Here is a 14,872-nt window from a genome sequence, read left to right as displayed (position 1 = left end):
TCTTCCTCTTGGTCAGTATTTTGGTTGATTTTGTAAAAGGAAGCTTGAAATCTAAAGTAAAGAGGTAAAAATGAGACACCAAAGTACGGTTTACATGGTCTATTACCTTGTTATTCGCAAGTGCCGTCATCATTTCAGGTGTTAATAGTAAAAAAAAATGTCAAGGAAAAACTGGAAAATCCTTCTGCATAAAACAGTGCCGTGGTTTGACTACAAATATGTGTAATGATGAGAAGTGAAGTATGAAATGAGATGATGAGACAGCGATTCTATATTCTGGAAGTGAATGAAAACATGAGACTTATTACAGATATTATTACAAAAGTTACGAGCAACAAAATCAACAAACAGTCGTCAGGCTTCTATAAGATCTCCGTATTGATGTTGTGTTACATCAGATTTATTAGATCCCCCTTTAGGAGTATCATGAGAGGCACGGAGAGAGAGAGAGAGGAGCTGCAGCTGACCACAACAGAAAAACAGGAGTCTGAATCAGGTTTATTGCCAAGTAGGTTATTCACATTCCTCTGTTCTTTAATGTTTCCTCAGATAAGATGCTGCTCCCGGCGAGCGTTCTGATTGGCCTGCTGTGCCTGAGCCATGCGGGCGGTGCGTGGGGTTTCGCCCGTCTGCTGGACGACGTGGAGCTACGCTCGGCGTTCTCCGTCGCGCGCACCAACAGCATGGAAGGCGGGCCCAAGATGACCGTGACCTTCGACGCCGTTTACGTCAACATCGGCGGGGATTTCGACCCCAAGGCCGGCCTGTTCCGCTGTCGCATCACCGGGGCGTACTACTTCTCCTTCACGGTGGGGAAGTTCCCTCACAAGGACCTGTCGGTGATGCTGATGAAGAACAGGAACGAGGTGCAGGCCATCGTGTACGAGGAGAACGCCGGAGAGGAGAGGAAGGTAAGTTTCACACCTCTCTCAATCACCGCTCATCTCTGGTCCACTGGTCCATGAAAAGACCGAAACCATCAGTGAATGTATCCACTAACAAGTATTGTGTGGGTGTATCACAGACGGATTAATCCGCCCCTGAAAATAGTCCCCAATAAATGCACTATTTCCTCCTGTCTGAGTAACGTTTGATAAAAACTACAGTGAGCAGCTGTTTTAGGAAATTACTGAGACTTTTTAAAAAAATGAAACTATATATTGGTGACCTGTTTTAAAGATTTGCCAGAGACCGGGTAGGGAGGTCACATTTGTTGTAAACAATAAGAAAATACAGAATAATGCCAGAGGTTAAATATCGCTCCAAACGTACACTAAACTTCAGCGAGGAAAAACTGGCATGGCCATTTTCAAAGGGGTTCCTTGACATCTGACCTCCAGATCAGTGAATGAAAATGGGTTCTAATGGGTTCTAATATAATCACATGCAGTTTTGGGGCAAGTCATAGTCAAGTCAGCACACTGACACACTGACAGCTGTTGTTGCCTGTTGGGCTGCAGTTTGCCATGTTATGATTGGAGCATATTGTTTTATGCTAAATGCAGTACCTGTGAGGGTTTCTGGACAATATCTGTCATTGATTTGTGTTGTTAATTGATTTCCAATAATAAATATATACATATGTTTGCATAAAGCAGCATATTTGTCCACTCCCATGTTGATAAGAGTATTAAATACTTGACAAATCTCCCTTTAAGGTTCATTTTGAACAGATACAAAAATGTGTGAATAATTTAAATATATTCTAAAATCTATTAAATCTGCATAATGAGTACTTTTATTTTGATACTTTAAGTATATTTTCTTGATAATACTTTTGCACTTTTACTTAAGTGTGAATTTAAATGCAGGATTTTTACTAGCTAAGTAAAAGATGTGAATATTTCTTCCACCACTGCTGGTTTGTCGTAATTCTGAACTTTAGTCAGCCAGGCTAGCAGTTTCCCTCTGCTTCCAGTCTTTGTGCTAAGCTAAGCTAACTGCTGCCTGGCCCCTGGTTGAGCTTCTCATCTAACCCTTCACAAGAAAACAAATAAATGTATTTCCCTCTACGGAGGTCTTTTATCGTGTCAAAGCTCTCCAGGTGTCTCAGTGTCTCTTTATCACAGAGGGTTTGTGTTTGGGTGGGAATGAAAGCAGAACAGAGAGGATTACACACCGGATTCCCCCCCGAACGCAGAGCTGCGTGAGGTAGATGATCGGATTATGTTCGGTGTGAATGTAAAACTGGGATGATAAAAAGCCTGTCTTCCGTCCTCAGGTGCAGAGCCAGAGCGTCATGCTGCAGCTGGAGTTCGGCGACACCGTCTGGCTCCGTCTCCATGGCGACCCTCGCTACGCGCTCTACAGCAACACCGGACACTACACCACCTTCAACGGTTACCTCGTCTACCCCGACACCTACGGCTTCCAGACGCACCCCCACCAGCAGCAGCACACGGCCGTAAACTCCCAGCAGCCCCAGCAAGACAACACCCCGCTGCTGAGCAGCAACCAGGCCGCAGAGCACGCCCTGTCTGCGGCGGTGGAGGAGGAGGAGAAGGAGCTGCAACATAGGGAGGAAGAAGAAGAGGAGGATGATGATGACGACGACGAAGAGGACGACCAGAGATCTGCGTTCTCGGTAGGGCGCACCCAGAGCATCGTGGGAGTCGACCAAGTGGGCATGCCGCAGCACCAGCCGGTCAGCTTCGACACGGCGTTCGTCAACATCGGGGATGACTTCAACGTGACGGAGGGGGTGTTCACGTGCCGCGTTCCCGGCGCCTACTACTTCTCCTTCAACGTGGGCAAGCTGCCGCAGAAGACGCTGTCCGTCAAGCTGATGAAGAACCACCTGGAGGTGCAGGCGATGATCTACGACGACAGCCAGGGCGAGAAAGCTCTGCAGAGTCAGAGCTTGATGCTGTCGCTGAAACCGGGCGACACCGTCTGGCTCTACTCCCACCAGCGGGACGGCTTCGGGGCCTACAGCAACCACGCCAAATACATCACCTTCACGGGCTTCCTGGTTTACCCAGACTTCCCCAACACCACCGCCACCACCAGCCAATCATACGCAGACAAGAAACCCTAGCTGCAGCACACACGAGCTGGGGACTGAACATTGTGGGGGGGATTCATGCGGAAAAGTCTGAGTTTGTGGGTTGTGAGCAGAGTGGAGAATTCTCGCGGATGTCTTTGACGCTTCCTCTTCGTGTGAATTCCTTCACAGGGACCTTGGACTGAGTGCGGAGCTTAATGAAAATCTCTTCAATTTCCAGCTAAATGGCTTCCCAGGATATGACTTCATCACACTCAAATGTGGAACCTTGAATGACAGTAATGTGAACTCTAATTGAATATTTCACTCTATAATGAAAACTCATCATCACCTGCTTCCCCCTCTGTGTCTCAGCCCAACTCTCGTTTTAAAGGAATGGTTTGGTGCTGCGTCTCAAATTGGATAATTTCGTTAGTACGCCTCCATGTAGTACACTGTTTGCACAACACATACTTGTGTAGTGTGTGGATTTCAACAGGGGTAGTGTTGCCTCAAATCTCACGCGGCTTCAATCCGACTACAGTATAGTGGTACTTAGTGAAAGAAAACACATGAATAACTTAAATTTGTATAGTTCGGTGCCACCATTTTCACGAGTTTAATACAGGTTTGGAACCCCCCCCTTCCACTACGTAGCAAAGATAGCGACTGTTTTAAGTACAACATCCGGGTATTTAGAGTGCACTGCATTTTGCCATAATTCTCAGTGTGAACGCACTCAAAATAGCAAGTGTAAGTGCACAAATTGAAACACAGCATGGGGTGTTTTGAAAGAGGTACTTATCCATAGTCAGTGTAGTACCTACGGCAGACAGCAGTAGTAGCAGTAGTATGCTATATTTAGAATATTTTCATCGCTATACCTCGCCGTCAATCATCCTTTTCTGATGGGGAACTGATGCTGTCATCAAAGCCACCAGACTCCATTAACAAAAAAAGTAATTTTCCCTCGCCGAACACAGGAGTTGCTGGTCTACCGCTGCCTCGATCGGTTTGTTTGTGTTATTGTGTGACTTTTGGTGTTTTAATGGGTTAGTTCGGGTAAGACGTTACAAACAGTCCCTTTAAACTGATTTTTTTAGGTGTCTAAAATACGTTTTGCTGCTGCCCCCGTCCACAGCAGTACATTGCGTTGCTCCCGTGCTGGTACTCCTTTCTGTTTCTCCAAACTGGGGGCGTGCCGGCCGCCATCTACTGGATAAGTAACCGATACAACACCACTTGAAAACACCTGAACTATCCCTTTAAATTAGTGCAACCACCACAAGGAGTTAGATATCGTACTTGTGTGTCATTGCGATTTGTGGCAGCTCAAAAAAAGATCCCGAATCCATGGTTAATACACCACGGTCAGATGATTAATAGTTGATGCAAATGTTGGAAGGAAAGTCCAATTGAAGTGAAAACAAAATGTCAATTCAGTCCAATTACCAACTAAATTGTGATTAAATAAATTTGATGACCTTTTTTAAAAACTATAATCCCGGCTCATTAAGTGCAGTAGCGGTAGGAGACTTTGGTCATCCTACATGAAGGTGAGGAGGTGATCACATTTTTCATTTTGAAGTGAAATATTTCTGTATCTGTTATCCTCGTCAGCGACTCGATGTTTCTGCTCGTATGTAAAACAAGTCACGTTCCTTTACTTTATGTCTTTAGAGGCATGTGAAACTGATATGAACAGTGTGTTTTGTGTCAAAATGAGTCTCTCTTTCCTTCGTTCTGGAGTGTTTTATCGCTCTGATACTCTGATACCACAGCGGGAGCGAAGAGGACAACAGGACCAAGCTGACATCGTTTTCTGGGGGTAAAGACTGCGTATCCGTCCCCGTATATATACACCGCCTGTTTGACCACATGCCACCTCCCTCCGGGCCTGGCGGGGATCTGGACCGTAATTTGATTTCTAAATCTAGCAGCAGTTTAATTCGTGTCTTCAGATGGCGACCACAGTGGGGAAAATTTAACAGCTTTTCTCCCGGGCCGCTGTATAATATGCATGTCTGTTTAATTTCACACCGCCGGGGGAGAAAGATGATGCTGTTCAGATTGTGATGAACCTTGACTTTATGAAATCACCTTCTCTGTTGGAGAGGCTCCGTGTGAAGTGATACTTCGCTGTGATTGAACATTTAAATTTTTTTTATTACAGTTAACTGGAGGTGAAACTGTACTGCAAGCGGGCTAATTGACTACATCAAAACGTGACTCAGCAAGAGAGAGAGAGCTGCTTAAATGATAATATATTGGACTTTAACTTTAAAGGTTGGTTCACCCGATTTCTGATGCCTCATTTCAATACACTAGAAGTGAAAATAGTTTTGTGTTTGGTGCTCAAACTACATTGAAAGTTACACTAAACAATATTTTTGTGTTAACAATGGACCAAAGTCTCACGACAGCCCAGAATTATTCTGTTTTGGTTCACTCTCACTGTTCTCATCAACTTTCCAACCAAAAAAAACACCCCAACACTCATCAAATCACCAAATAACAGACACAGTTAGCGATTAGCTGGTGAATATAGTGGAGTATTTAGCAGATATTTCCTTTAGGAGTTGGTGGAGACCAAAAACGGAGCAAAAAGGAGATGGAATATTGGACTTAAATTCATCAGGTGAACGGCTACTTACTTAAGAAATCAATATTTTGACACAAAAACGGTCCACCAGAGTCCGACATCAGAGCTGCGCCCATAGCAACGATCTGCTATACATAGCAACGGTCTGTTATACATAGCAATGGTCTGTTATAGAGAAATTACAGACCACAGAATGCTGTGATTGACCAATCAGAACCGAGTATTCAACACAGCCGTGTAATACAAATAGAGAAAGTTAAAACAAATAATAGGTATATAAAACTAAAATAAGATGAGAAGTAAAACAGAAACTATAGGAGAGCATTTAAAGACAATTACAAGATAAAGTGCAGGACAGGAATTTCACAGAGGCCATGAGGGCCACCGTGCTCCTTCAGTTTGACCTTTTGCTCCTCAAAACATTATAAATGCCCTGCATCCACGGTGGCCTTTCAAGTAGGAGAAGAAATGCGTCTCCTGTATTTGAATATAGATAGGAAATAGGAAATAATTATGAAGATGAATGTACTTTTTAACAACTAAAACACAGCCACAAATCTTGAATCCGTGTCGTTCATAACTGGACTTTTAACGCAATTAACTTTGTCTGTAGGTTACAGCACAACAAAGATAAGATATTGATTCCCAGATGGGACATTTGGACAGAATACGTACAGATAAATAGAGAAAATTCAGAAAAGGGTGTGTTAATAATATCACAATATGACAAAAAGATAGTATAAAGCGATTCTGTACTGTTGTCTGTAAACAAGAAGTGCATTCAGGCTGACGTACTACAGCAATAAAATTAACATTTACTATGAAATATCTAAAATAAAACCCCATCAAGGAAAACCTGAAGCACACTGAGCAGTCAGAGTAGTGTAAAGCTGAATCTCCTTCCAAGTCACGAGAGTCTTCATCTCACAGCGACCTCTTCGGCGCCGAGGAAAGACGGCCTCGCCTCTCACACCTCCTCTGAAAAACTAATAAGAGACGGCGAGTCTCCGGCTTCACGCTCTCTACCAGGCGTCTCTTTCCGCCACGCCGTTGCTAATCGACAATTTACTGTCCTGTACGGCTGCTCCGACTTCTAAGAAAGTGACACAGTTTTTGGACAATGAGATGCTAATTTTTATGAAATTATACGGCGAGTGCGTCTCATTTCAGATAATAATATGTTCGGTCACGGTCTGACCCTCGCTGGTTTCTCTGCTCCAGAAAGACCTGACCCAGTTCAGTAAGTCCTGATCAGAACTCGTGGTGTGTGAAGTGACTCATCTGAAGAAGTGTGATGCATGCATGTAACTGAAAAATACAGTGAATTAATAAAAAACTAACTTTCTCATGACTTGCTGAGCAGCTTCACGGGCCCCCCGTCGACGCCTGTTAACTGTGTATTTTTATTATCTGTACAGTAACTGACGATATGTTGGATGTTTCCGGTCTGTGCTTCTTTCTTTCTTTCCGATAATGAAACATGGATCATCGTGTATTACAAACTATGTCGAGCAGACATGAGTCAAAATGTGGTGGAAAAATTTACAAAATTGTGTTTTCCCAAAAACACAAAATCCAAAACGTGATGGATAAATAACTAAAATAATATTTAAAAAAACTAAAAACATTTTGACTCATGTCTTGTTTTCAGGCTCATGTTGACTCTTTGAAATGTTTTGAGTATTTCTTACATGTAAAACGAATGCTTCAATGAACATGTTTGACAAAATAAAAAAAACAGGAAATGTAAAACCTGAACTCTTATTGCACCCGTGATGTGAACGTAGAACCTGCCAAAATAATAAATAAATAACTCAATAAATAAATAAGTCATTAATTTAGCAAAAATAATATTCAAAATAAATGACACACGTTGAGTGACAGTTCCCTCACTTGCATAATGAGGTAAAATGCATAAAGAAATATAAAAAGAAATGTGTAAAAAAAAGAATACAGAAATAAATAAGGGCTGAAATGCAGAGGAAAAATCATGCATGAATAAATAAATGTATAAATACAAAAATAAATAAATAAATAACTCAATAAATATTTCAGTAAATGTAGCAAAAATAATATAAGAAATAAATACCACACATTGAGTGACAGTCCCAGGTTGAAACGCATAAAGAAATATGTAAAGAAAAGAATACAGAAATAAATAAGTTTGGTGAAATGTAAAGGGGAAATTGTGCATAAAAAATACATTTAAAAATAAATAAATAAATAAAAAATAAATGCAAAAATAAAATAAATAAATAACAAATTAATGCAAAAGTAAATAAATAATTTAAAAGATAATAAAAATAAATAAATACAAGGGAAAATTAAACAGAAGAGTAAATAAATAATATATTTACAAAGATAAATATATAATAATAAATAAGCAAATTAAAACAGAAATATCAATATATGTCGCATTTTATCAATTATTATTGGCTACATTTATTTTTAATATTATTTTTGCTACATTTAATGACATATTTATTTATTTATTTATTTATTCATTCATTTGTTAATTTATTTATTTATTTATTTTTGGCAGGTTCCGTCCTCCAAAGCGAGCAGCAGCTTTCAGAGAAATGTAAACTTCATTCTTGATTTTATATCGTGTGCTGCAGCATCATCTGCTGGGTGACTCCAGTATGGGAGGACCAACAGGTCATAATTATTACAATTCAGATTTACACAATCAAAGTTAGTAAAAAAAATCTTGGATTTTAATTAATTGAAAGACTCTGAAAACACATTTCAATCAATCAGCTTCTTACTGTGACAACGGGCTCTTCTTACATGAAGGGACAACTGTTTTGTTTCTTCTGCCAAAGTTGCACCAGTTTTAGTTATTTCACCAGAGGATTCAGGAATATTTAAATTGTATGTTTTCTTATTTTGCCACACAGCTGTCAAACTCATACAGTCATGATGAAGCAGATTTTGAGTGTTAAACATAATTAATAACACCTAAAGATGCTTTTTCCCAACCTTTAACTTTAATTGTTGATTATTTAAATTATGAAAATGTAACATTGTAGAGACATTTGCAGGTTTTCAGATAATTAAATGATTCTACTTAGAGCTGCAACGATTAATCGATTAGTTGTCAACTATTAAATTCATGAAAAACTATTTTGATAATTGGTTTTAGTAATTTTTTAAGAAGAAAAAGTCTAAGTTATCGATTAAATCGAGAAAATAATCGTCATATTAATCAACATTAATTATTGCAGTGATAATTGTTGAAATGGTCAAAGCGTACATTTACATAACATGTTTCAACAGGTAGGACTATACGGCCAAAAGCAGGGTTGGAACAAGTACTACAATATTACACTTAATATTATACTAATTTGGTAAAAATGTACTTAGATAAAAGTAAAAAGTAGGTCAGTTAAAAAGTACCACTACAGAGGGAAAATAAAAGATTGTATATGATGAAGATGTTATATGATAGACGTATTAAAGTAAAGAACACCTTTTTTAGGCTATAAAATAAAGTGCATTAACTAATACACATGATAAGAATAAAGAACTTGAACTTGGAGGAGTCACTTTGGGCTTTAGGTCATTGTGACAACATTTCTCAATATTTACACAATTTTTACAAACCATTAGCTATTAGTTCAAAACGAGCTCCACCTCAACCAACTACAACAGTAACATGTTGTATTATTAATGTTCATGAGATGTTCAACAATCACATAAAGGTCTAATGTTCAGGTATCCACATACTTTTGAACATGAATGGTTTTGCAGTCTTGAAAAAACACACAGCAACTTAAAATCTCTTTTTAAGGTTGTTTTATTAGTATTTTTATTTACATAAATATTTCAAGTGTGTTTGTTCAGAGTGCTGGGAGTCCCAGAATAACACTAACAGACAGAGGGACATCATTTCTTCTCAGGTGCGGCGTCGCCAGCCTCCAGTTTGGGCGCGGCCTCTTTGGGCTCTCGGTGGGCGGGGAACACCTCCCACGGCGAGTTCAGGTCAAACTTCCTGAACTCCTGCGACAGCTCCACGGGCTCCGCCACCACACGCTTCAGCTCATCGTCGTAACGCACCTGCAGAGAGAAAACATGCTTCAGTTGGCAAGTTGTTGTAAGCCCCACAGGGGAGCAAAACAAATTGTGTTTTGACGATATTGACTAATGAGCTTTACAAGAGCGTGGCTCAGCACATAACTGACTAAAGACTAAAGTCAACAACCTTTGGGCCAATCATCAAGAAATATGTCCACATAAGTACCTGAAACATACCCTGAAAGTTTTACTCAAATCGACCACTAGGAGGCGCTACAAACGCAACAGATTTGGACGTAAATGAATGAGCGTCTGTCCGATCGTCATAAAACCTGTTAGTTATATTTAATGCAAGGCTGTCAATCAATTTAAATATTTAATCACATTTTTTATCTGTTCAAAATGTACCTTTATGAGAGATTTGCGTTATTTAATCTGCTTCGTGACCAGCTAGTACGAAATGGTTGGTACCAATGGTTTCATTAGGGTTTCTAGTTTCATATTTTGACAGCCCTAATTTAAAGTAATTTGAGTGTTTTCAAGGTCATGGTTGATACATTCAAAGACTAAAAACTGTCAAGTCTTGGTGGAAACTATAAAAACAAAACTACATGAGAAGCCTTTGTTGTCGCGACATCCTGATCATAATGATGAATATTTAAAAACAGGAATGTGAAGTTTTCATCCTCAGACAGAGAGAAGTAAATAAGATGAATTTGGGTTCTGTGCTGAAATTAATAATTCATTCTTTCAAGGAAATCTGTTCAGTTTCAGAAAATATTTAGGCCATAAATTATTCCTTCTCAGCACAAACTATCAACCCTGGATTCATTATCATGAGCTCAATAAACAAATAAAAATCACAGGATCCAGCAGAGTTTGAGATTAGAAGCGTCCATCCTGTCTACAAACATTTTTATAAATGAATCCCACATTGATGAAGCTGAATAAAGTTGACCGAGTCGTCGTGTTTCTGGCAGAACTCACCTCTACGTATCCAGAGAGAGGGAAGTCCTTCCTGAAGGGGTGACCCTCGAAGCCGTAGTCCGTCAGAATACGCCTCAGGTCTGGGTGGTTGGCAAAGAACACGCCAAACATGTCCCACACCTGCATAAACACACACACACACACACACACACTTTTACTCTCAGTTTGTCTGAAAGTCAGAGGAATTAAATAAACACTGTAATGATGATGATGCTCCTGATTGGGCGTCCAGGTTGGGACTCACCTCCCTCTCGTACCAGTTGGCGACGTTGTGGACCGGGACCGCAGAGTCCACCGGCGTTAACTCATCTGTGTACGTCTTAACGCGGAGACGGGAGTTGTAGCGCAGTGACAGCAGGTTGTACACGATCTGTAAACACACACACAAATATTATCACTATGAAAACATTCAGAAAGCTTGTTTATGCATCTCAGATTACCAGGACGGCCCCGGAATAAATATAAAACATTTAGTTTTAGAGGAGAATCTGAGTGAATAAAGACAAGTAATGCTTTCCTGTCAAAGTGTTGCTGTGGGTGCAATGTACACTACTAGAGATTACTAGAGTTAGTAATCTCCTGCCACAACAGCTTGATTGTGACCAGTCAGATGGCTGAGAGGACGACTCTATATTTTTGAATGGTCTTTCATGCTTTTAGGTTGTAGAAAGTCCTCTTTACTAATATTTTAGTTTTGTATATTGAGAACAAAATGCTGTACGTCATTTTGTAAAAGAAACTGGAAGCTTAGCATCAAAATGTGTGCAGATTTAAACAGGAAATTACAGATTTACCTCCAAACTCACACCTCCAACACAAATTTTGATGGTTTAATGACTTAAACATTCTACCATACAACATCCAAGATGATTTTCTACTAATTTAAGTGCTCATATGTTTGGCAAAAAAATATTTGCGCTTTATTTCACAGGTAAAAATGTGGGAAAAAAAAGAAATAAGGAGTAAAAACACTAAAGGTAATAGGGCAGTCTTAAGGCCTTTACACACCGGGGCGTTTTGTTTGTGTGATTAATTTGCAACAAGGTTGATTTTCTGAGCTTTCATATCGCGAATAAAAGCGTCAACCAATCACGTTGTGTGTAACCGGTTGAGTTGCACTTATAGTTATTAAACAACAACACAGAGGCTCCATAGTTCGAACCAAGGTGTCAAACTTTATTACTCCTGTCAACCTTGACAAAGGCAGACCTGATCCACTCCTTTCGCTCCTACCTTTCACAATAAAAGCCCTAGACATATAATATTCGCAGGAGAGTATTTCGCATTTTTGTTTATTCGCCACGCCCCCGGTGTATAAAGGCCATTATTGGTATTACATGTCCCCATTATGACATGTGTCTAAGCGTGTGTGTGTGTGTGTGTGTGTGTGTGTGTGTGTGTGTGTGTGTGTGTGTGTGTGTGTGTGTGTGTGTGTGTGTGTGTTTGTGTGTGTGTGAGACAGCTACCTCAAAGCGGTTCTGGCGTGATGGGATGTCGACAGCCGTCAGGTCGATCATGCTCCTGAACTGGGCGTTGGTGTGGTCCCTCAGGAAGGTCAGCACGGGGATCACGCCGTCGGGATGGATCATAAACTCCAGCTCATTATAACACGTCACCTACACACAACACACACACAGACACACACATCAAGCCATCTGCATGTTTCTGAAACCTAAATATAGTCATTTTAACTGTTACCAGGGGATGCATATAAGACTGGTTTAAAAAGCTGTACAGAAAAACTAAACTGACGAACTGTTTCTGATTTCAGTAGTAGAGGTCTCAGGCCTGTTTTTGAAGACTGCACTCAAATGTTCCTTCTGATTTAAGGCCAATTCATACTTTCTGCGTCCAAGTTTTCACGAGGGTCCGCTTTGGTCTGTGTGACGTAAACGTCTTCATTCGTGCAGACGGCAACATGTTGTGTGCAGCGTGCAGCCCAAAATTTGTGACTGTGCAGACTGTAAGCATAGCAAGCATGCCGACAATGCACGGTCCAGCTTCTGTCCACACTCCAGTCCTGTTGGTGGAGTATCCACCTCTAGCTTTAGTTTGCCAAGAAGAAGAAGAAGAACATAACAAAGTGGGCCGTGTCTAGACGGTAACCCGCAAATTGTGAAATCTGATCTGAAATCTCCAAAAACTCTTGCGAGACTCGCTGCCAAACGAATTATCCTAACCTTCACTATTCAAGATCAATTCCTAACCTCAACCATCTCGCGAAAGTTTCCCCAACTCGCGGGTTACCTTCTAGACACAACCAACAAAGTGGGCGCTTGTTTTGAAGAGAGGTTGTGAGAGGAGGTCTGCCGTTACTCACATTTATATAATTTGTCTTTAAAGGAATACAAAGATAGTCAAATGACGTTGAACTCCTGGAAAACAACGTTATGGTGCAATACCGCTACCAACTGGAATGGAGTGTGGATCGGGAAATGCGAATGTGTGGAACCCCAGACCGACACGGACCCTCAATTGTAGTATGAATGGAACCACGTGTGCATCCATGGATCAAGGCTTTATGCATCACAACAACCCTCATCTGCAGGATTCTCTACTGCACCTGTAGTTACCTGTACTAAGTCAGCCTATAATCTGCCTGTTTTCATGCTATTTCCCCCAATTATTTACACTCAATATCAAAAACTATTCTAGTATCGTCTTGATTTATTCAAATATTAGACTACTACTCACTGCTTCAATGACCAAAAGACCTTAAATGTGCAATCTGTGTTGAAGCATTAAAGTGGTAATAAGTAACAGGACGATGAGCTCTGATACTCTCACGTGAACTGACCTGGACCTGCTGGATGTATTTGGGCATCATCTCAGCCACAAACTCCCCAAACGCTGCCAGCTGGCTGTGAGTGACGGCATCCTTGGGCCTGACCGTGGCTGCATGAAGGACAGATGAAAGAAGATGAGTTTAACAGAAAATGGGAAAAATGGATTAGGTATATAAATAAAGACATAAGCACTGTATAATTGTATTAACAATACTGAAAGTTATTGGAAAACGTTTTAATCAGAAAATAACCCTGTATAGTGCATCACCAATTGTAAACTGAACCCCTCGCTGCACTGTTGCAAGTTTCGTTGTTATACTTGTGTTTTATTTGTGTATGCATTAAAGCAATAAAAACTAAAGTGACAACAAAAAAGCTATTCGTGCTTAAAAGATCAGAGTTCTTCTTCCACCACTGGTCTCCTGCAGCATCAGATAGATAGATAGATAGATGGATAGATGGATAGATAGATAGATGGATAGATGGATAGATAGATAGATGGATAGATGGATAGATAGATAGATGGATAGATGGATGGATGGATGGATGGATGGATGGATAGATAGATGGATAGTTAGTTAGTGTTGACTCACGGCTGGTCTCGGTGGTGGAGCTCTGCAGTCTGCTCTGCTGCTGCTGGAGGAGACATGAACTCCTGGCAACTGGAAAACAACAACAACAACAACAACAACAACAACAACAACAACAGGGGGAATGAGTCAAAAACAAGATAGAAACATGATATAAACACCCTAAAGATGACTGAATCTACAGAGATACAGAGGAGCTGGAGTAATGTGAGCAACACCACAAGAATAAGAAGCTAAAACTCACTCAGAAAACTTGAATACGACTGTTATTGTTGCTTAAATAAACTCATCTGTCACATTAAACAACATTAACTCTTCATCCTGTGTTATTGAATAACGTTAGCATTAGCATGAGCTAGCTCGAAGGTCAAAGCTGACACATTAAGACGGTTATATATAACACACTGTTGTTTTCGGTAACAAGTAAAGACACACATAGTTACGTTATTCACTGCAGCAGACAGTGTGTGTAATATAAATCTTAGTTTCTAGTGAACTTACAGTTAAAACTCCTCCCGAGTCCTCCACGGGCAAACCGCACCAACGACGCAGCCATGTTGGTTCTACAGTTTCTTCTTCTTCTTCGGTCAGGGAGACGAGACGGTTACAGTCAGCGGGCAGTCGCCTCCTGGCGGGCGGAGGAGGAGGAGACGAAGAAGAGAGGCGAAACTCCGGGGGGCTTTTGACAACAGCCGCTGCCGCCATTTTGGACTGAAAACACTTTTTTTAATTAATTTTACCCAACCCAAAATCAAAAATATATGAATAAATAAATGACTTGATAAATAATTAAATTTGATTAAATGCAGCTAAAATAATATTATAATATCTAATATTTGTATTATATAATATTAAAATAAATGTAGCCATTAAATAATTGATAAAATATAACATAAATTGATATTTG

The 14,872-nt window shown here is 40.3% G+C and overlaps 2 protein-coding genes across 2 annotated transcripts in view; one reads left to right on the top strand and one right to left on the bottom strand.

Annotated features, from left to right (window-relative positions):
* c1qtnf4 (C1q and TNF related 4) overlaps nucleotides 1–5,482 on the top strand; it is a 41,073-nt gene extending 35,591 nt beyond the window's left edge. The window contains exons 2-3 of the mRNA XM_037796356.1: nucleotides 550–911; nucleotides 2,222–5,482. Of these exons, the coding sequence (XP_037652284.1) occupies nucleotides 555–911; nucleotides 2,222–3,037 (1,173 nt within the window). The 5' untranslated portion in view covers nucleotides 550–554 and the 3' untranslated portion in view covers nucleotides 3,038–5,482. The remainder of the gene's footprint in view (nucleotides 1–549; nucleotides 912–2,221) is intronic.
* A 3,884-nt stretch (nucleotides 5,483–9,366) lies between these two features.
* ndufs3 (NADH:ubiquinone oxidoreductase core subunit S3) lies at nucleotides 9,367–14,623 on the bottom strand. The gene is made up of 7 exons (XM_037796367.1): nucleotides 14,467–14,623; nucleotides 13,969–14,037; nucleotides 13,387–13,484; nucleotides 12,056–12,205; nucleotides 10,834–10,959; nucleotides 10,590–10,709; nucleotides 9,367–9,644 (listed from the first exon to the last, which is right to left on the bottom strand). Exons 1-7 carry the CDS (start codon nucleotides 14,519–14,521, stop codon nucleotides 9,474–9,476), a joined length of 789 nt encoding a protein of 262 aa, XP_037652295.1. The 5' UTR covers nucleotides 14,522–14,623; the 3' UTR covers nucleotides 9,367–9,473.
* Between the last annotated feature and the right edge of the window lie 249 nt (nucleotides 14,624–14,872).

The sequence above is a fragment of the Sebastes umbrosus genome, chromosome 2, assembly GCF_015220745.1.
Source record: "Sebastes umbrosus isolate fSebUmb1 chromosome 2, fSebUmb1.pri, whole genome shotgun sequence".
Classification (NCBI taxonomy): Eukaryota; Metazoa; Chordata; class Actinopteri; order Perciformes; family Sebastidae; genus Sebastes; species Sebastes umbrosus.
This window is presented reverse-complemented; position numbering and strand designations above follow the sequence as displayed.

Excerpts from the sequence above, each read along its gene's own strand:
- ndufs3 (XM_037796367.1), bottom strand. The coding sequence starts at position 14,521 with ATGGCTGCGTCGTTGGTGCGGTTTGCCCGTGGAGGACTCGGGAGGAGT. Across the intron at positions 12,206-13,386 it reads AATACATCCAGCAGGTCCAG|GTGACGTGTTATAATGAGCT; the intron begins GTCAGTTCACGT and ends TGTTGTGTGTAG. Across the intron at positions 9,645-10,589 it reads CTCTCTCTGGATACGTAGAG|GTGCGTTACGACGATGAGCT; the intron begins GTGAGTTCTGCC and ends TTCTCTCTGCAG.